The sequence below is a fragment of the Colletes gigas genome, unplaced genomic scaffold (genome assembly GCF_013123115.1).
Source record: "Colletes gigas isolate AHSC1104 unplaced genomic scaffold, ASM1312311v1 Colletes_gigas_Sc00011, whole genome shotgun sequence".
Classification (NCBI taxonomy): Eukaryota; Metazoa; Arthropoda; class Insecta; order Hymenoptera; family Colletidae; genus Colletes; species Colletes gigas.
This window is the reverse complement of record NW_025106640.1, coordinates 9,407,783-9,429,322: the sequence shown is the minus strand read 5'-3', so window position 1 is coordinate 9,429,322 and position 21,540 is coordinate 9,407,783. Positions and strand designations below refer to the sequence as shown.

Genomic DNA, 21,540 nt, shown 5'->3' with positions numbered 1-21,540 from the left:
TAAAGTAAACACAGCCTATCGAGCGGAATTCTATTTTCACGAAACTAACTGTTGCAACGAAACCGTTTCTATAATTTGGTCGGTTGAGGATAAGAAATGAATCGGCGCACGAGACGTGTAAAACTCACCTCTTTCATACCGTCGAGCCTACCGAGACTTTTGGTGCCTCGAAGCGGCGGAAAAGCGGCGTCGTGCCATCCGGCGTTGCACATCTGCATTTGCTCGGACTGCACGTTCAGAGCCCGCGCTCTGCTTTTGCTTTTACGTTTGTCCAGCAGATGTTTAGCCCTGGACTTCCGGACGGGCGCTGCCGTATCGTCCTCCGGGTCGCTCTGCACCTCCCAACGAGACGGGGATTTGAAGCGACGTCGAGGACTCGTCGGCGAGGTCACCGGTGAGGTGAGCCTCTGAACGAGGGTCCCGAACATGGTCATCATTCGACCTGGTTTAACACCGCGAACGACCGATACTTCACTCCGACATCGACATCGACATCGTATCTTTTACTACGCCTCGTCTGTCAAACCACCTTCCTCTCATGCCAACTTGCTCTCGTGTTTCGTCGAGCACCACTGTCACTCGAACCTCGACGCGAAATCCACAGGTGGTTCCCGGTGCACACTTACTTCCGGTAGAAATACACTGTGTGTCGAGCAGCGAAATCGACAACCGCGTTTCCCTCGTGACTCGAACGCGACGATAAAGGAACGCTCGCGTTATCGTGGCGCGAGCGGTTAGAAAGCAACGTTAAAAATCGCTCACTGTATCACTACGTCGAAGATAAGATTCGAAAATGCTAAGCCCACGGTGGTAGTACTTGCTTCGTTGGCACGGTCGTTTTTCGTGCATACGAGCAAACGTGAAAATACCGTTTCTGGTTAGGTTCGCGGCACGTATAACCGATCTCTGCGGAGAAAAGCAGTGGCCTACGGGAAGCGACGTGTCAGGGGCTCCGGATCGACTCGAACCAGGTACAGGTATTTGCCTTCGGGCGTGCTGCGCTCTCTCGCAAACACGCTGGAGCTACGCCGCGCCGCGCCGCGCCGCGCTCTGCCGCAGCGTTTAATAAAGCGGTAGTTTACGGTGCACCGTTTTTCCTCGCTTCGCGTTCGATTTCGGCTCGATCGCGGGCGGCCTTCCCTCGACCGAGAACGCGACGCGTAACAACTCGCCGGTTTCTTTCGAAATTAGATAACAACACGGGATACGTTCGACGATCGTGAAACGCGACGGCGACGGCGACGGCGACGCTAAGCGACACGAACTCCGCTCGCTGGCTACGTGCGGAATCGAACTGGTCGCGCGGAGACTGCGTCTGCCGACCGGTTGGCCTCGCTCCTACGAAAATTACCGAGTATGGACGAACCCGCACGAAGCGGATCGGAGTTTCACGATCTATGACGAGCAGTTGCGAGACCGAGTCACCGGTTACCATGGCGATCGGGCCATATTCCCCTTTGGGTCTTATACATCGTTCGTTCCTCTTTCGGGAAACGAGCGATCGAGAAAGGGTGAGGTTTCCCGATACCCTTTCTGCATCCGTTTCCCCTCTATTTTCAACATATTCCTTACAAACTGATGCACGATTATTATCGTTTCGTTTATACTAAACTGAGTTCGATGGAACATGGAATGCGCGAACAAATCGGCGCGAAAAAGTTTGCTAACCGGTACTCGATCCCGTCGCAAGGAAACATCTTTTCTTTCGTTTCATCGAATCGTCGTGTCGACGAGCAAAATAATCGTCGACCCGAACCCGATGATCGATTTTTCGGAATTTTCAACGATTCCAGTATCGGATGCAGCGCGCTGGATGCACCGCAGGGTGCATCGTACTCTATTTGCAGCCGGCGGAACGTGTCCCGTCGTAACGGTCTCCGCTACGATAAAAGCAATTGATAATGCCTGACCCCGGAATGAATTCCTGTTTCTAGGCGTCAACCGGCTAATTAATGGCACGATGACTGGTTCTCGGTTGCTTCTCGGTGATATTCTCGCATGTCGGACACGATAAATGGGGAGTAGTCGTGCGGAACACCGAGAGAAGATGCCGGAGTGTCGTGAAACGGCAGGTTCCGCCAACTCGAAAAATGCTCGTTGGACAAAAAGTCCAACGGAAGGAAGACACCCAAGTTTAAATCGGATGCTGGAGTTAATTGCACGCTGCAAACTTCGGTCGATTTTCCTCGAACTTTGAAGACGTTCGATCTTTTAATAGTGATCGACGATCGTAGATTCGCGCGGTCCTCTTCATGACGCTCCGACAATCAACGAACCGGCGTAACGGAGTTCCTTATTACTCGAACGATATCGTAAAAACCGGGAACTCGTCAAAACTTGAATTATTCCGATGGCTATATACGGTCGGACGAGACACTTGATTAATCGTGCCAGGTACCCGCTTCGCAATTATTACGCAGACTCGTAATTAGCGCAAATCGTCCCATTCTTTCTCCCTGTCTCTCTTATTTCCTCCCCCAGGGAGACTCCGTGAGAATTCCGATTCGTTCTGTGACAATTACGCGATCCACACTGTCGCGGATCGAATCTTATACGAATTTCAATATCCAAAATTTGTTTATCGAGTCTCTGAAGAGGAAGAATGCAGGAAAGCGAGAGCGCAAATATTGTCCGAGTTTCCTGATACGCAGGAATCTTTCCAGAGATCGCATTCTCGCCGCAGAAGGCTTAAATTTCAAGACCGCGACAGGTGCAAAGGCTAAATAAATTCCAGCTATCGCGAAATCGCGTCGGTCGACGGTCGCGGTTATATTTTTCTCGCTCTCGTAGCCTCCGATTTATAGTCGCGATTGCAGAGCAACCGTGCGAGTTTTTTTCTACTAGCAAGTTGCTCGATACAGAATCGTTTCTACTTGTATTTAAAAAAATGTCTATTTGCGAACAAAGCCCAACTCGATTTCGAGACTGGCCTCGGAAGCGATCCAACGATCGATAGGCGTGTTTCCTTCCGACGTTCGATCGGAGGCAGCTCGGATGGGAAAGTGGTTTAGCCTAAGCAAAGTGTGCCGCGTTCGTGTCGCCGATTTTGCTCGCGAGCTCGTACCGAGAGCTTTCTGGCTACGTGTGTACGTGCGCGCTTTCGAGGGAAACGTTGCGTGCCGATTATACTGTCGGCCAGTGTGAGAAATATTATCCTTTGATCTCGGAGGTCCGTGCCGGTTTCACTCCGGCAAGAAATTAACGACTTTGAGGCCGCTGTTTCAGTACGAGCTGCCTTCTGAGATTATCACCCCTGCGAGAGGCTGGCCGAGACGGAAGTGAGCGCGTGCCCCAGGAAGCGCTCGAGACGCGATTTGCGTCCGACATTGAACCTCTACCCACATTATGGTCGTACGCGCATAAATATCTGCCCGTTTAGAGTCCCCGATAACACGCGAGGTCACTCTCTTTGGAGAACAAAACGATTTCACGCGAAATACGCGTCCTAAAATGCAACGAAATCGAAGATACGGCCCGGCATATTTTACGGTAATTGACATTGGCTGTAAAGGTACGGCTAGGCCGATAACTCTTTCTATGTACGCTGACAAAAGAAATCGTAGAGAACAGAACGGTTAGAAACTCGAATGGAAGCGTTGGTAGGCGAGGCCCGCGTAAAAATCACGGGCACAAGAAACGTAGATATTCGAAATAGTCGGCAGACAGAATGGTGATTTACAGCGTTTCACCGCGCGTGTGCCGCGGCTCCGCGTTCGGCACTCGGTTTCAAGTCGTCCTGTTTTAACAAGGTATGCGATCGAGAGTTAAGGCTGCGAACGAGATCGTTTCTTCGTGAAAGTCGCGAATGCACGCCAAAGTCCCGCCAGGAAATACTCCATTCCGGCGATCGGACGACGATAACGATCCGCTCGAGCGGTCTAATAACTCGCGATCTACGCTCCGTGGCCATCGTGCACGAGCACGGTTGCGTAAATGGGTTAATCGAGGGGTCAATGATGAAGAGGTATTAATAAATGGCTCGACAATGGGCGTGGAATTCGCCGGCTTCGGTGAAGCTTGTTCTATCAATTTAAAAAACGACCCACGATTGCCTCTCGTCTAACTTGCTACGCAATTCGTCCGATATTATTCACGGTTTCTACCGTAAAAATCCATTAATCGTTCAACACCGTTAATTAATTTCGTTCGACGATAGCTAGAAATTAGTTCCGCCCCGACCAAGTTTAAGGCAGAGTTACCGATACCTTTGTTCGAGCAGAGGCTCGCACTCGTAAATTACGGAATAATGAAAGTCTCGCGTGTCGTGCGTATACTGTCCGGCGGTTCTGGTCGCGCGCATCGCGGGCTTAACAGACCGTCAAATTAAGCAAGTTCGATCGCGTAAGTCCGTTGCAAGTTGACGCGTTATCTTCCGGACCCGCCACGCCAAGGCTGTTTTCCTCGAAAGGCGAGCTCGTCCTTCTGCCAGCAGGAGTCTTGACCTCGCGCAACGTTTCCGCGTGCTACGCGCACGAGCTCACCTACTACACACGCTGCGATTCCACATTTCGAGCCCCCTCTTCCACCCTCCACCCACATTTCGTCGACTCGTTTTTCCCCCAAACGCTCGAGAACGTCCGCCCGCGATTTTTCTCGCGGCCAACTCGTAAATTCCGCCCCGAGACTTTTACAACGCGACCGGGCCGTGGCCACCGACGTTATTTATGTAATTGTAGGAAGGATTAACGCGCCTGTCGTAATAAATACAATCACAGCAATGGTGGTATTTAGACACCGGGATGATAATATCTTAATTTATGCCTCGTAGACCGCCCCATTATCTCATTGACGGGTCTTCCGTCGAGAGACGGGCCCTATCCTTTTGCCAGGATGCCGCGCGACCTCACGCAACGTTTCCGCGTGCTCGATCAAAAGTGTTCGACAGAGATACTGTCTACGACTCGGGAAACGTCGATCGATCGAACGGTGTTTGAAAATCCATGAAATTTGTCACCGAGGACGAATAGATTGGATAACCGAAACGTTTTGACCCCGGGTTTCTGCGCGCTCGATCGTTCCTTTTTTCCGCGTCGAGCGTGCGCATCCTCGAGGCTCGACAATGCTTCCAGTGGTCTCGAACGTTCTTTTTTCGTTGGTCCAGTAAGGTCGCGCCACTTAACGGTCCACGGCATATTGCGTCGGCCGTTTCGTGCGTATACGCGGAGATTCGAACGAGTATTAAAACCCTTCGGACGTGGCGCGAAATTACGCTATTCTCTTCGCGCGGCCCGTGGTCGTCAGCCACCGAGAATGTAGCACGTCACGGCGCGGCGCGAGCTCTTATACCGTGCAGCGATTTATTAAGAAATTCTTTCTTTCCGATTCGCCTTCCGTTACTATATTTATCACGAACGATTCAAGATTCAAGATTCAGATCGTTCGATAAATTTAAAAACATTTGGCTAAACAGAGGTCTACGTTTCGTACAGCTATGAAATATTTTGTCAAACCTCGCCTAATGTTTTTCTTTTACTTGTACCGAGGGGTAATTTCTACGATACAATACGAAAGGAATGCGATAAAAGGTGGGTGCTGGTGGGTAGCAGAGAAGTATGAGTCGGTACACGGTACCGACGACGACCCTGAAGGGTTAAAGTCGGGGCGCGCGAGGTATCCGCATGCCATCGGTAAACCGGCCGACAGAAAGAGAGGATTCCGGCGAAAAAGAGAGAGTGCGTGCGACAATGGGGCATAACGCGGAGGATAACGAGTGCGAGTTATGTCCCGTCATAATTTGCAATTTAGATTTCATTATCGCCCGCTGGCCCGGCTGATCCTGCTACTGCCAACGCTGTCGTTGTTACTATCGTTGGCTCGCCGCGTACGTGGCCTCCGAGCGATGCCACGAGAATAACTTTTCGCTAAAGTTGTCTCTCGTTCGTCTAGCAAAGGGAGTCCGGGACGACAATGGAACCAGGTGCAAACTCTCGCGTCGCTGCGCGAAACGTAGGTAACAATTTTTCGGATCACTCTTCGTGCCGTTCGATCGACACCGGCGTCGAGAAATCCAAAGGATGCCCGGCCTATTCCAGAAAAGTGGGCAAAAGTGGGCAAAAGTGGGCAAAAGTGTGCTAACGACGCGCAAACCGACCCGAAGCGCGCGTTTCCGCATTGCGTGCGAGCCTTTGGCGCGGAAAAAACGCGCATCGGAACAGAGCAGCGCGGTCTCGCGCGTACGCGAGAGCCGCTCGCTCGGAGTAATGATCCTGGTTAACGGTACTGCAAATTGGTGTAGTAAAGGGTTCGTAAAGTCCTTTATGGAAATGTCCAGTGCGATGTTGTTGGTTCAACCGAAGTACTGCAGCATCTGGTACGGAGTAAATGATGTGCTTTGCTCGTTTCAGTCATTAGACGTCTCTTTCGCCATGACGGTACCGTGGGCTTTTCTGCTCCGACCTTTCGTCTTTCGGAGACGGGATTTTTAACACGATGAAGAACACGGAACTTTCGAAGCGGTTCGACGTTAACGTCGCGACCAACATTTCTAAACTTTCCTCTCCTCGAGGACGTTTGCGTGGGATTTTGCTTTCGCGCGTAAACAAGAGAGTCCGCGATCCGAGAGACGCGACCGGGGATAAAAAAGAATCGAGGAGGCGGCAATCGTATCCCGACGTGTCTCCTAATTCGGCCCGAAGATGGGGGACATCTTTCGAGGTGCATCGGTGCAACGTCCTGCAGAAGATTCCTCCTGCCGGTACCTTACGCCGGGTTCCTTTGGACTGACTCACGTACCGGTCGTTCGAGCCCCTGTCCTCTTCGCCGCGCGTTCCTACTTTGTTCCACGAATACAGGGAGAACTCGCTTTTCGGAAGCAAAAACGAACGTGGGCGAAACGCTCCAAGGACATTCTCACAGATTCAGCGCGACAAGATCGCCTCTCAACCCCTATTTTTCTTTCCACCGGCGATTCGATCTCTTCGCCACGCTATTTAGACACCGTGTTCTAACACACCGAGGCAGCGCTTGATGCGACTCGACGTTGCGTCGATGAAACGCCGTCTTTGTTCAGCACGCTAAACGATTCCGTCGGTTCCAAGTATGCGAGTATGTACCCTGTCCCTTGTCGTGCGTCGCTTTAACACAGCTAGAACGCCGCGCGACGTTTCGCCAGATTCTAACAGACGCAAAACGTCGCGCCATGTCCCTCCAACCGAGTAATTGCGAGTTTTCGCTTTTCGTTTACGACGTAAAATCATCCAGTGAAATCGAAACGCAAGTAACACGGGACGAGGCGCTGGGAGTTGTTATCTCGATTGATTCCTTAATATGTTATGCCAACGAAATTGCTAAAAACAAAATGCAAAGTGCACAAGGGATGCTAATTGCAAGCGCGAGTCGACTCTACTTTGGAACCAGTCGGCGAACCGGAAGACGCGGAAGGTGCGCGTTTCAAAGGACGAAAACAGAACGTACGATTACGCGGTTTCTTGGAAGGCAGACTGCCGCGCGGATTTCACGTGTACTTTATGGCACGTTTCACCGTATACCTGTTACGCGGCGAGTCGAGCCAGGTGAGCGTGCAGGTAAACGTTTTAGCTGACACTTTCGTGCGAAGGTCGGCTAGGCGACCTTACCGAGGTCGCACCGTGACGAATTCGGTATGTGACTCGTCCCGCAAGATTTTTGCAGGTTATGGCTTCTTCTCGGCGCTTGATCGATCCACGGATTACACGCTACGCCGCTGCTACGAACGCGTATGTACGTACATCCGTTCATAGAACAATCAAGCGAATCTAATAAATTAGCGTATGCGATAATTTCAAACAAATAACTGCCGCGAACCAATTAACGGGACTTATAGAAACTATAAATCGTAAGTTGACCAACGGAACGATAAACGAGCCAGCTAGTTGCGCCTCGGACGCAAAGAACAATCTCCGAGTAAACATAAATCTGTTCATTTTCTCGATCGGCATCGGGCTACTACCGTGCTCTCGGCCCACTTTCAACGACCTTAAACGAACTAAAAGCCCGCTTAAAGGCTGCATGAATTTTTCTGACCCACTGTACCGCGGTGCGCGGCGCGCGGCGCGCGGCGCGCGTCAAGGCGGCTGGCCACCTTGGCCGTCGGCTAGCTTTCCATCGGTGAAAGCTCGGCTTTGCGAAACCCTGAACACGGTACGCTCGTCCAGAAATCAACGAGAGACCGGTTAGAGAACTGTTCCTCGATCCATGTTGTCCGGACGTTGTCGATCGATCGGCGCGGCGGGAAATTAAGGGAAGCTCGAATCCCGCGACACCTTGCGATCGCGCGATTCCTCTCGTTTACCATTCGTCCGTCGTATTTGTAAACTAACGCCTTTTCCGCCGATTTAATTTTATTTCCGGTCGGCGGTGGAATTACGAACAAATTTAATCCTTTTTTTTGTTTCCATTTTGTAAACTTATTTATACGCGGTATTAAATTTATACGCAATCTGAATTGCAAAGCACCTAGAGGGATTCGTGCGCGTCACGGACGCCTCTTCGATGTCCTGGAAAAGTCATAAACCGAGGAGAAGGCTCATTTTACAACGCGTCCAGCGTCGTGTCCCGATCGTCGATAGGAGAAACCCGAGGGAAATCTCATTAAGCGGAATGTTCGCGAACGATAACGGCGTCGTTAATGGCTCATCGACGATAATTGACGGCCCGAACCGGGAATTCTCTTTTTGCGTGGAACAATGACACCGTAACTTCGATGTCGTTTACGTGGCCGTTCGTTAAAGGGAAAAAGGTTCGTGCCGAACTCTCGAAGAAATCGAGGGCAGCTCGTAGCTTTCCCCGCAACGACCAAACGACGAAGCGCTGACAAGAAATTTTTCACCGAGCGAACGCCAAATCGATTCGTTCCGAAATTGTGCGGGGTATTTTAGAGTCGCGTGAAAATGTCACGGGAGGGAAACCGAACGAATGTAATTTAGAAATGGTAGTGATAGAAAACGATAACGTTAAAAAGCGTGTGTCGTTTACGAAACGTCTGAGACTCGGTAAACGATGAATGCAAGCAGCGATAAGGAGCGCGGCGTGATAAGAGAAGCGAGGAGTTTGGTCGGGTGTCTTAGGAAATACGACTTGGCGTGGCGCGTAGCGTGTGTGTACCGTGAGATTTCTGATATTTTTAATAACAATCTCGAGGCTGCTATCTACCGACAGGATCCGAAAGAAATTGCGGTAACGGAGTCGGTTCGGTACCGCTAGAAACAGTCGATGCCAATCTGGGAAACCTCTGGCGTGGTTGCGGCGAAATCATGATTGCGAGCCTCGCGCATTCACGATTACGAACCGAAGACAATATTTCCCCTAGACGGAACAATAAAGCGTTAACGACATCGTAACAACTTCCTGGTCGGCGACGCTGCTATCCGAAACAATTTCTAATTTCTCGTTCGACGATCATCGTGAAATATTTCTAACAGGGTTCGAAAGAGACCTGAGCAATGCGCATCAGCAGGGTCGGCCTCTATGAAAATCTTGGACGAATCTCGTTCGAGACCGCTTACGTTCTTTGATCACGTTACGGGCCGATCCGAGCGTACCCTTCGTTACGATTCTTCCACCAATGAACAGGTTTCTCGGTCTATCTATGGTCGACCGCGGGAAAATAGGTCGAAGCTGAATAAGAAATAAGTGGAAGCACAGTTAGAGAAATCTATTCAGAAAAACTGACGCGACGTGACCGACGTGTTCTCGACGCAAAGTTGTTCGTGCGTTTGTTTGCCCGTTTCAAGGCTTTTTACCGAATCTTTTCACCGAAAATGAAAACAACGGACCGAGCAGTCACTAAATGTAAACAAGATGTCAGCGAATTTAGCGTATTCCAAACGACGAACGACGACATGTCGCGTAATGCTTAAACGTCGATTATCGTTCCATTTCCTCTCGCTGTCGTTTCGATTGGCTTTCGGTCTTGCCTTTTGTAGGACACGCATTGGGTGGTCAAGCGAAGATCGTGCACGACCGATTGAAAAAGGCGTGGAGATTTCACCGCAACCTTCTCTTTCTCGCGGTTTGTCCTCCGAAACCGGTGGTCGTCCAGTGCACGGTTTCGTTGCTGTTATTACATTAATAACTATCCGGTCCACGGAATAATTGGATTGCCGAAAAAAGAAATTAACACAGCTGCTGTCCCTTTTACTCGATCCATGCTGGAACTCGGCCGAAGAAATACATACGTACGGTTCTGCGGTTTCCGCGCGCTTTGGGGCGCATCTATACGAGATTAGTTACGCGATTCCGCGCGCACCGTAAGAGCAATTAAGCGGGGACCTCGTAAACGTCAAGAGTAAAACTGTCAAACGATCTAAGAAATTGGATTAAGTTTAAATGTGTTCGGTGTGCACGGAAGATAAGAGACGACGCACGGTTATCGTGCATCTACCTTCCGCGTTACGCTCCTGAGTCTACTCAACGAGATATACAGTGTGTCCGGTAAACGGTGCTACATACTTTGACTTCTCAATGATTTCAGAACCTGTAGTATACACTGTCAGTGTTTCACTCACTTTCGCTTCCAACGCGATCAGAGATAACGGTCAGCAATTCCCGGAATAATTGACACAGTGCATTTTCTTTCTTTCATTTCGTGACGCCGAAAATCGAGTATCGATTATGAAGAACTTTTGATCATGGGAACGAGTATATTTGTATCGATCTAATCTGTCGAGCATCGAGAATCTCTCTTCCTTCCTTGCTATCGCCACGGGCTCCGTTCGGAAACTTTCACGCGGAGACATTGTCAACCGGTATCGTTCGATTATCATCGAACCCTCGACGATTCATCTTGGATTAATCGTCGTCTGCCTTTGAACGAATGCAATCGAGAGGAAATTGAATCGATCGATACAACCCGCGATCTCGTACGTGATTTGTACCGAATCCCTTATCGACTCTATGCATCTACCATTGAAAATGTCCTCGATATTTGTTCGAATTATAGTGTGAAATCCAAAATCGAATCTGCCAAGGAATGATTTATCGCGGACACTCGTCCAAGTATTATCTAAACGTTCACGGGTAAACCTGTAAGACTTGTATCTATTAATAAGTGTACAGGAAGCGTTTACTTCGTATGCATACGCGGTGATGTTCCCTTTGCCTCGATTCAACGATGGCTCGTTCTCAAACAAAGTTTCGCTTTTATCGTTGTGTTTCAACCTTGGAAAAGAGATTAGTGTGAGAATACCGAGAGTATTTCCTACATTATTATCAAGAGAAACCTTGGGTGGACAAGTATTGTTTTACATTTACTGGTAATAGTAAATAATACTGGTCCATAATCTTTTCGGAACGATTATAAAAACTAAGCTCACTCGTCAAGGTACTATTTCGCAATAGAAGCCGGATTCACGCAGCAGTCACTCTCATACTGTATAATAGATGTCACTTTCTAACAGACAATGCTAACGTTATGATTTCGCATGGGATTTAGGTACCAGGAACAGACGGAACGAACGGAGTAAGAATCCGGGAGGTACATAGGTTAAAGAAACGAATACCTCGATGGTGCAATTACTCGGACGGTACTTGTCGAAAAGGACCAAGATACGGTAACGCATAGGCGAGCCCTCGAACCGCGGCCGTTGTAGGAATTCGTTGCTGCAACGGATCGATATCTCGATCCTCTCTCGTGGATCAAACCGCCGCGAGTCGAGTTTAACGCCCTGCATGTAGGCTACTTTGCAGTTCCGCCGTGCACGACGGTGAAAGTGCATACAGGCGTGCGAGTTTACGAGCGTGTGTCGTGTGTACACACGCGCACACACGTATACACCAGCGGCATTTGCTCATTCCGTCCACGCGCATCCGCGTGTCGCGCGTCTCTCGGATGCTCGTGTGTTCTCGCGTGTGCGAGTCGAAGGAAAAGAATTTTCCCCGAGGAGCTTCGAAGAGAATGCGTTCGCTGAAATATTTACATAACACTCGGAATATACGCGGGGTCACGCGTTCCCCGGAGCAACACCGGGAATTTATATCGACGAGTTTACGGAGACGTTCCGTTCCGTCTCACAATGGGCCAGGAGACTCCTGAAATCTGGCCAAATGGTCGAACAAGGAAATATCTAAAGTTTCTATGATTTCTCTTACTTTCAATTTATCATAACCTGTCATAACACTTTGTGCAATGATAGATCGAGTGTCAGGAAGTTCTTTAGAAAGTATACTTTGATGTTGATGTGCTCAAATTTGCTCCTTTTGCACTGTGGATGAATGTAGCTCGATCCAACGAAAACTCCCTTCGTTCCTCGGATCGTTGCATAGCATAGATCACGCCACAGAGAAATCAAACGACATGTTTTCTCAATAATTCAGCGCGTGCCTCGAGTTACGAGAAGTTCGATGTTTTATTCATGAAATTCGTGGCGTCCTTTTGTAATTACGCTAGCACGTATCGCACAGATGTCTCGATTTTCGATGGAAAATTCGATTCGACAACAAACTCGTCGACATTTCCCATCGAGATGTTTTCAGCCGCTATCCGGCGCGAGTTCGTCTTGTTCGCGAATGTGCTACGATTGTATGCACCTTTCGAACTCGTCCTCTCGATAATAAGTAACTTTCATTGCCTCCCCCGACGGCAGTCTTCCAGCGAGAGTAACACATGTCTGCCTATAACTTGCCTCGTAAACGGTAAACAGGTACAGCGTACGACGTTAGCGACCGGAGCCTGTTTCCACTCGATAATCCTACCCTAATGAATCGTTCGTTTTTCTGGAACGGAGTAGGAAGGAGCTCCAGGAGCTGAATAACTCGATGGACAGAACAGTCCACAGGATAGTTGGATCATTTACGCTCAGCTCGCGGAGCATCTGTCACGCTAATCCCCTTTCCTATTTCACTATGTGCTCGTCCTCGATCCATCGACAAAAATATTTAACGAGAACAACGCTACCCGCGTATTCTCTTCCACGGTCGACCCTCGTCCCCGACCAGAATCTTCGATACGGGCACAAGATTGGCTTATTATTCCAGGTGGTGCACCGATGCTGCGGCAATTCCCTGTACATTGCGGCGCACGCAAACCATGCGTGACATCCGGTCTCTACCCTCGCGTCTAACATCACATTGTATTTTACTAAAAGGATCGCGGTCCTTGCACGAGGATCTTCGACGTCCGAACGTTGTATTACAATGCCACGTAATCGTGCCCAGGAAACATTTCCCATCGAAACGTGATGGTTGTCGATTATCCCGCGGGTAATTAACGATGCTGCAACGCGTGTATCCACCCCTTTCGTAAATGCGGAGGAATTTTCTAGAGGTTACGCACGGTTGCCTCTTAATTGCCTGTCGTGTAGGAACGATCGCGTCCAGATTGACAACGGATTGTAACGAAGGATTTAACGAAAAATACACGAGGATGCGGGATAGAGTACGAGTAGGGAGTAGTTCCGAGAATGATCATCTTGACTTATATTTCCACGAAATTCCAGAGTTGTACGAGCATACATCGGGTAAGTATTTATATTCAAGCAAGAAAAGGTTTGCTCGGGGCCCGATTCGCGCTCGCGGTCGCGCAAACGCGGCTATTACACGTGTTACTTACGACGTGCCGCAAGTAACGACGTTACGCGTGTATACGCACCGGTCAGCCTTAAACCATAAAGGGGACGGTGATGCACGTGCGAGCGCCACGGTGTGTATAGTGCTTTACGACGCCAGAAGCTTTAACGACGGTGGCGCGCGCTTACACCGTCTGAATATTAAATATAAACGATATCGGTGGCTCGCTATGGGCCGTGTAATCGCCCACCGAGGACCGGACGACCCACGAGGTCCAACGTTCAAAATAATGGCCGTTATCCTTCCGATACCCTCCAACGAAATCCTCGCCCCGAACGTAAAACGCATTCGACGCGCCGATTTATCCGAGATGTCTCTGTTCCCGCTACGGTTTTGGCCCATTCGCGGTGCTGGGACTTCCAATATGGTTCGATCTTATGAAATTGTCTCGCAAATCTTGGCAATATCGATAACGAAGGTCTTGAGATTGCCAATTTCTAGCATAATTATCAAGGAGAAATACCGTTAAATAGTTTTCTCCATAGGAATTGTTAACCAATCGTAATTAAATAAGCGGAAGGATAATTCGCCAATTTATAATGATCGCGTTCGTAAATCACTGTTCGAGAATGCAATTAACTCGTCCGTCGAGATATCGGCGATAAGCGAGAGACACCGCCTCCCGAGAGACACCAAATTATTAGTAAAAGCGATATATTCTCGGCGCTATGGCTCGATTTCTCTGCCCGCGTAATTGCGATTAATTAACCGGTCGGACCGGAAACGCCGGAGGCTGGAAGGAAATGAAATTCGAAAGTAGATAGGATCCTGACGGACGGCGTGAGAATTGCGCAAAACCCTGTGCATAATTAATTTCAGTGACGAAATTGGCAGGCACGCGCGCGTTCGTGGCGAATCGTTCGTTTGAATCGAAATCACCCGGATTTCTCTGATTCGCGTCGCTAAAGATCGATTAATTAGACGCGAAACGTTTCTATTTGCTACGGAAATAGGCTAATAGAAAATTTGTCCCGCGCGTTACAAGCTCCTTCCAACAAGATGCGTACGAGATTGGTTGATTTTTGACGACGAATCATTGTTCTATCCAGCCCCAACGTTGCGCGCCGATGGTTTCTTATAAAACCGTGGCCGTGCAATAATTCAAACATCATCGAGCCACAGAAGTCCAATTATTAATAATTACCTGTCTTTCGCATGGCGAAACGGCAGCTAAATACTAGCTCGAACGCGTTGCGTCGAATAACCGGCGATAAATTAACATCGCGACGATAATCGTCAGCTTTGACCGGCTTAAATGAAATAACTTTCCTTCGGCAAACGGACGTCCGTTATCGCTTCTGGAATAATTGTCGATAAATTTCCGTGGAGCCGCGGAGATGTGCATAAATGCGCCCACGTCTCTCCGTAGGAAAGCCGACCAATCAAGATGCGTAGATAAGTCAGCGATTCGTACGTAATCACTGACGATTATCGGGGATTTATCCTCTGGCGGACTTGGCGAAATATCGCCGGCACGCAAAATGTGCAATTTAAAGAGGGGATGTTTCGTGGAAATCGAAGGCCAATCTCTATAAATTTTAATTGTTGCAACAAACGAGGGCTATGGCAGCCGATCGGTCTCGTTTCTCGAAAATTATTGCAATTTACGTACACTATGGAGGGTGTTCGGCCACCTCTGGGAAAAATTTTAATGGGACATTCTAGTGGGCAAAATAAGACGAAAATCGAGGATACTAATTTGTTGATTCAGGCTTCGTTAAAAAGTTATAGAAAACGTGTATGTTAGTCCTATGGGTGTTGCCAGCGTACGAAACGTTTCGTGCAGTAGTCGTCGACCGTGTCAATAGAATGTAACACAGAGTGGGCTTGGTTTAACAACAGGCTATAAGCACGAGACCTTTGGAATGCAACTACGGTACAATAATCGCCGTTTTACTACCGCCAGCGTGGCAATTATTTCGATAATTCGAGGTCGCACAAAGGTCCATCGTAATCGTTTACGCCCGACTCTTACTCGGCCGTCCGTTAATGCGCACACTTATTCGTCGTAAAATTAATGCCCGTGAAAATTCTCCGCGCGTACGCATGTAGGTTGCCCGATCGATGTTTTCTGCCGTCGGTGACTCGTTACGCGGGTTTCTCGTGTCCTATTTCTTCCACCGATCCCTGACTCGAACAAATACTCCAAAAAACGAACAGAAAGTCCGTCGATTATATTCGATGCAATAAAATAATAAAGATGGGAACGCCTTTGGTCGAAAGTTTCACACTTGCAAACAAGATCGCATAGCGACCGAGCGAAAGAACCCTTCTTGCGTCTGTGTCGAGTCTCGCGAGACTTTTTATCAGCCGTGCGAAGTAGATTAATCGCGATATTTCTTAACTACGCGAAGCGATTCTATGCAGAATCGATTACGGGGCGTTCTTTACCGCTGCTTTTTGCGCGACCACGAACAATGACTAATAGGTTTCGCGATGACTTCTTTTCAAAGATCGCCACCCCTATCCCGAATCAAAGTGTTTCTAGCGTTTTGAACCCGTGGCGATTCAACCATTGAAGCTGGAGAACGATACTAGGCGGTGACCTTGATAATAATTCCAGAAGAATAAGAGGAATGCACGGACTGGATACGAGAGACCTTCAAAGTGCGAGTCACCGTAGGTCTTCCTTTCCCTCGTCATCCAGTTCGTCCACCCTCTGCGGCGCATCTTTTTCCCGCGACGCGGCGACGATTCCTCGAAATCGAGAAACTGGTCCGACAACAATTTGTTATCCTACGGATCGAAGCTCGAATCGATCGGTAATAATCTTACTCCGGTTCTTTCTTTTCTTCTTGCCGCGTCCGTTCGTCTCGGGGAAAATCTAAACGTTCGGAGACCGAGCCTTGGACGTTTTCAGAAAACAGGTTACCTTTTTAATCGCCGTCGAACAAAATCGCTCGAACATGCGCGCGATCCGCAGGAATGCGGACTTATTCCTGAGACGGGCACGATTACGTTTGCATGAAACAAGGGACTCGCGAGGATCGATTGCTTTTCGATCGTGTGGCACGAATTCCGCGGATCTCGGCGGACGGTTCTTTCGTAGGCTACGTTTCGCGGCGGATTTTTTTTTTTATTCCCCCTCAAACCGCGCCGTCGCTTAATTAATTTCAAAGCGACACCGCGGGTATCCGCCGCTATTTTATTTTCGCTATTTAACCGGCGTTCGCGCGAATGACACAATTTATGGCAAACAGAAATTCTTTACGGTCGGGACGTTTTGCTCGTTTTATCCGCTGTCACGTCGCGCCTGTTCGTCTTCGTGCGGTTGAGCATACGCGTCCCTTATATTATCGCGTTTATCGACCATCAAATCGTCTCTCGTCTACGTTCGCACGGCAGATAAAAATTACGACTGATCCTGCTTGCGAGATTACCACTTATTGCAACTTTCTGCAACTCTTGCGCGCGCGGTTGTCAATTATCGTCGCCGCGTTACCCGATCGATCGTATTAACGCCCTTGTCTTCGTCCGAGAAACCACCTCTGCGTCGTAGACAAATTAAAATCTTTTCTTTTTTCTATACACGATGATAGTTAAAAGTTTTTTAAACAACGTGAAACAGGTCCCGTTGGAAAAATCGTGGCGATAATAAAAATATCGTGCCCAAGGTGACGATCTGTATGCAAGCGTTAAAAACGCTGATAATATGTCTCTTATAATATCGTCGGATACATACTTTGGAATCAATTTCTTTTTAATTAACTTTCAAAATAATTCCTCTATTCCGCAGCACACGTGTTCGTGTTTTGTTTTAACATCCGTCTTCAACGGTTCTACGGTTCAACCACCGGGAACAGGTAACGTTCTTCCTATCGATTTACGTCAGAATTTTACGCGATGACCATCGATGTGAACGTAAGATCGTTTATCATAGACGAAGCATCGTGTACGGCAGTCTGTTGCGTACGCATCAGCGATATTCACCGAGCTAGGCAAACCGTTAGCTTCTTACGCTTTTAATTACCTGCAAGTTAATTTCTGGACTCGCGACTTCTATTTTTTTTTCGACGCAACGTTTCGACACGCATCGTAATCTATAACTATTAAATCGTTTCTCGGTCAAAGGTAGATACAAGAATTGAAAAAATTACGTTGTTTACGATTCGAAAAAGCATCGCGTTCGCGTTGCCAATTGTTAATTGCATATTCCAGATCATCTTGCGCAACGAAACACCCAAGTGGAAAATGACGTTACAAGAAATTCGAGAAACATCTTAGATTAGTCTCGTTAGCATTTACACGCGTCCTCGAGAATTCTTCTTGCGCAAAATAATCGGAAATTATCCCGTTCGAATCGCATTAATCCTCTGGCTACGTCCAACTTGAACCGCGCAAAGCTTCGACTGTGCAAAATGGCAATTCGGGTTACGCTTCCAGCTATCGTGAAGATTACGTTCGCATTACGGAACGGTTAAGAGAGTTTCAGGCGTCCACGTATGTACGTTGTCCAGGTATTTAGTAGGTGGACCGATGCATGTATTAAATACGCGCGATGTACATCTGTATTTGCACGTCGTGTAGCCGTGTCAACCAGTAAAGCGGTACAAACGTCATGTGGCACGGGGAGCCGATATGAACGGGTACCGGAGTGCCACGGACACCCACGTGTGACAAGGCATCGCATAATCTGCTGGACATTTAGCGTAGGCTGGATACTAGTCGCGGTGGCTACAGGTGCTTCGATAGGCAGGTGAAATTTCATAGCAAATAACGTGATTAAATACACCGGCGGTGGCAGTCTGCGGTAAAGAAAAGTTTCAATTACGCTTGCGAGAGAAAGCATGAAAAATCGGCTCGAGCGACGGACAATTATCGAGAATGAACGAGGTATCTGCGAATCATCCAGCATAACGAACTCTTACGTGATTTCACAAAATATCTATGAACGATGGGAGTTTTATTAGCCACGAAATCTACGCGTGGTTCTAGTTTCGAAGACACCGTGCAATACCTCTGACGAGGTAATTCGATGAAAAATTTTCCAAACAACAGCATCGTCCAGCAGGATATCGGACAGAAACGACGCGATCCATTAAGCGAGCATACACGACAAAACTATATTTACCAACACCGATCATCGTGAAAGGAGCATTAGGTGCGCGGAGTGGTACACGGGCACCTGCGTGACTTACAAGCCACGAGTCTATATTTCAACGGGCGTTAAAGTCGAGGTCGATTCCATCGTGCTGGGAAGCTGTTCGAAGCTCCGATCATTACACCCGTTATAAGCTGTCACATAGCTCATCTCACGCACGCGGTTACGGCCACACACTCGTGCCGCGAATACTTTTCAATTTTTTGTATTTTGCAATCAGCCTGGGCATCGACGCGACTAACGTACGCGCCTAACGTCGTTTTTGTTCCTTTTTTAAACGCGTTCCGTACGATGAACGCGCACTAACGATAGAACTTGGCGCAACGTACTGTATCGTACGATCGGTACGATTCTAATCCGACCGACCGAAACTATTCGGTGCTATTCGACGCGCACCATCGGCAGGTGATCGAGGAATCCGATGGGGTTTCTCGATCGCCGCGTTACGAATCTTAAAGGTTAACGAAAGATGATGTTCTCGTGCACCGGCGTTGCATCATGTCGAGATAAAAGACTTTCACTCGACCGGACGAATCCACTCTACGACGAAGAGAGTGAAAAGCCGAGGTCAATTACCGTTGCTCGATTTCTCGACCGTACAGAAGCAACACCATGGTCATAATTCGTCGGATATCGATACCATTCGCTATATTCGATCGATTCGGATGGACGCCAAACTCGAGGCAATAGATCTAGCCGACTAGAAGTTGGTGCGCGATTCTCCAAGAGCTGCCAGCGACTAATAATAACCACGATGCGTACCGGTGACGTAATCTCATACAGTTTGCACGGACTTATCGACCAGCCCTCGTGGATCTGTAGATCGACGCTGTACGTCGGGCCTTTTCCATCCCGAGCTTAATCGCCGAAGTAATCCTATCGATTACAACGTAATATCGTGTCTCTGTTTCATGTAGCTATTAATAACTCACCGGTAGAAGAAGCAACGTGGACGGGGAATGCCTGGCCGCGGCTTGCCTAAGACTAAGGAAGTGCAGTAGGGGGTCCTCCGATGCTCTCAACTCGTCCAGAGTCCTCCTGGCCTCGCTGTAACTCTCCAAGTATTCCCAGTAAGAGTTCCAAAACGAGCCGGGGAATAAGTCACCTGGCGACAGCGTGCACCGAGTTAATTAAAAGAAATTTTTTACCTCGCGTCGTTCATTTACATATACGTCGAGTATGGCAAGCAATGGAAAATAATGATAAGCGACGTGGGTATAAATGGACCTTGATTCGTCGATACCGATGGTTACGATCGATGAAAACCCGGCACAAAATTTGTTCGCAATAATGGAATGTCCGTGGACGTCCGAAATCGTCGTACGAGAGATTCGATCCAGCGATACATCATCTTCCTATCTTCCCTACGAAACTTGTTTCTGAGCGAGGATCTTTCTCCTTTCCTCGCTTCCTTGTTCGGTGGGGTGTCTTAACTATTACGGAAAGAGCCTTCCACGGACCGCTCACGCATCGTGAATATGATTTACCACCGAATCATTCCTGGTTCTTTTTCCCTTTTTACTTCCCGTCTCCATCGTCGTCCGTCGCAGACTTCCTTGTACAATAAACCACGAATTTATGACAGACCGCCCTGTGTATACGGAAGCCTCGCTTTCTATTAGGTCGTCCATCGAGTTCGGGCAATATTTTTACCTTTTCGATACCAATTAATGAGATAGAAAGTTGAAACTCTGATGTAACAAAAGGAACGATGAGACGATCTTAATAGTACGTTCGTCGGAAATCGTAAAATTTTTCTCGGTTGCGTGGATGGCTGTTTCTCGCAAATCACGATTACGTAAAACTCCAGATGTCCTTCGCGTGATAACGATGCGTTCGAGTACAGTGATTAAAATTTTCCCGCCAAGTACAATGGAACATTCGTTATTCGAACTTAAACGGTTCGCTAAGAATAGAAGATTCGTAATGGATGCGTGTGTTACGTGTGTACACCATTCTAAATACATGTACTCTTACGATCGAACGTTTCGTTATCCAAAAATTTTTACACGCGAATAATCGTTTCGAGTCGACATTGTGGATTTTACGAGCAAATTTGTCTACCTATCGCAATTTTTTATCCCAGATAGGAACGAACTCGAGTCTCTAAACGTTACAATCTAAAATCTGACAAGAGGATAACGAGTCTGGTGTGCTCACCCGATTGGAAGGTACCGCCGTCCCAATTCTTCAGTGCCCTGCGGATCTGAAAGAAAGCAAAATGGGCGCGGTAGAATTGGCTCTTAAAATACAATGACCAAGATATGAGGGAGTAGAAGGGTAGGGGAAGAGGGCAGCATATATAATACATGAAGCATAATACACGAACGTAGTCGAGGGACCGTCTTATACGACGGTCGGCTCGAAAACGATCGTTCGATTACTTTCTTATACCCGTCGGTCGTTCTTTCGACGATACCTACACGGGACTGATCGATTCTTTTCGAAGATGAAAGAATCGCGAATTAGAAGGAGGTAAAAAATTCCCACAAGTTTACCGAATATAAACAGAAATGCTACTTGTTTGTTTTGTGATCCTGCATTCGTATCTCGAGCCCGGCCATTTAAATCCGAAATACCCAGTATAAATCCATGCATTATGTAGTACGCGTCGATAAGTAAATTAGTAACATTTATGCGTTACACGTGTTAAGATTCGAGCAAACAACAGCGCGTACTTTACGTTCAACATCGAGGCGGCCGTAAAGTCGAGAGAAAGTTGCGCAAATAAAAGCCACGGCAGGTGGTTATCGCGAAATGCAAATTTGCATTTTCTTTACAAATACGCGAGCAAAAGTCTTTATCGAGCGATTCTTCCTCGCGCGATGCTGCGTTGTACGAACATCGACGATCCGTGGTTAATTGCCTCCGAGCCACTAATACGTATCTATCGCAAC

General features: G+C 48.1%; 1 protein-coding gene across 4 annotated transcripts in view; it reads right to left on the bottom strand.

Moving 5' to 3' along the window:
• LOC122398230 (rho GTPase-activating protein 20-like) overlaps positions 1 to 21,540 on the bottom strand; it is a 121,619-nt gene that overhangs the window by 61,990 nt on the left and 38,089 nt on the right. For 3 of the 4 annotated variants that reach the window (XM_043397931.1, XM_043397929.1, XM_043397930.1), the window contains 2 exons: positions 20,804 to 20,849; positions 19,576 to 19,748 (listed from right to left, as the gene is read on the bottom strand). In XM_043397931.1, the coding sequence (XP_043253866.1) occupies positions 19,576 to 19,748; positions 20,804 to 20,849 (219 nt within the window). Of the gene's footprint in view, positions 1 to 128; positions 1,212 to 19,575; positions 19,749 to 20,803; positions 20,850 to 21,540 lie in introns of those variants that run through there. The other variant, XM_043397932.1, reaches the window with a different exon arrangement.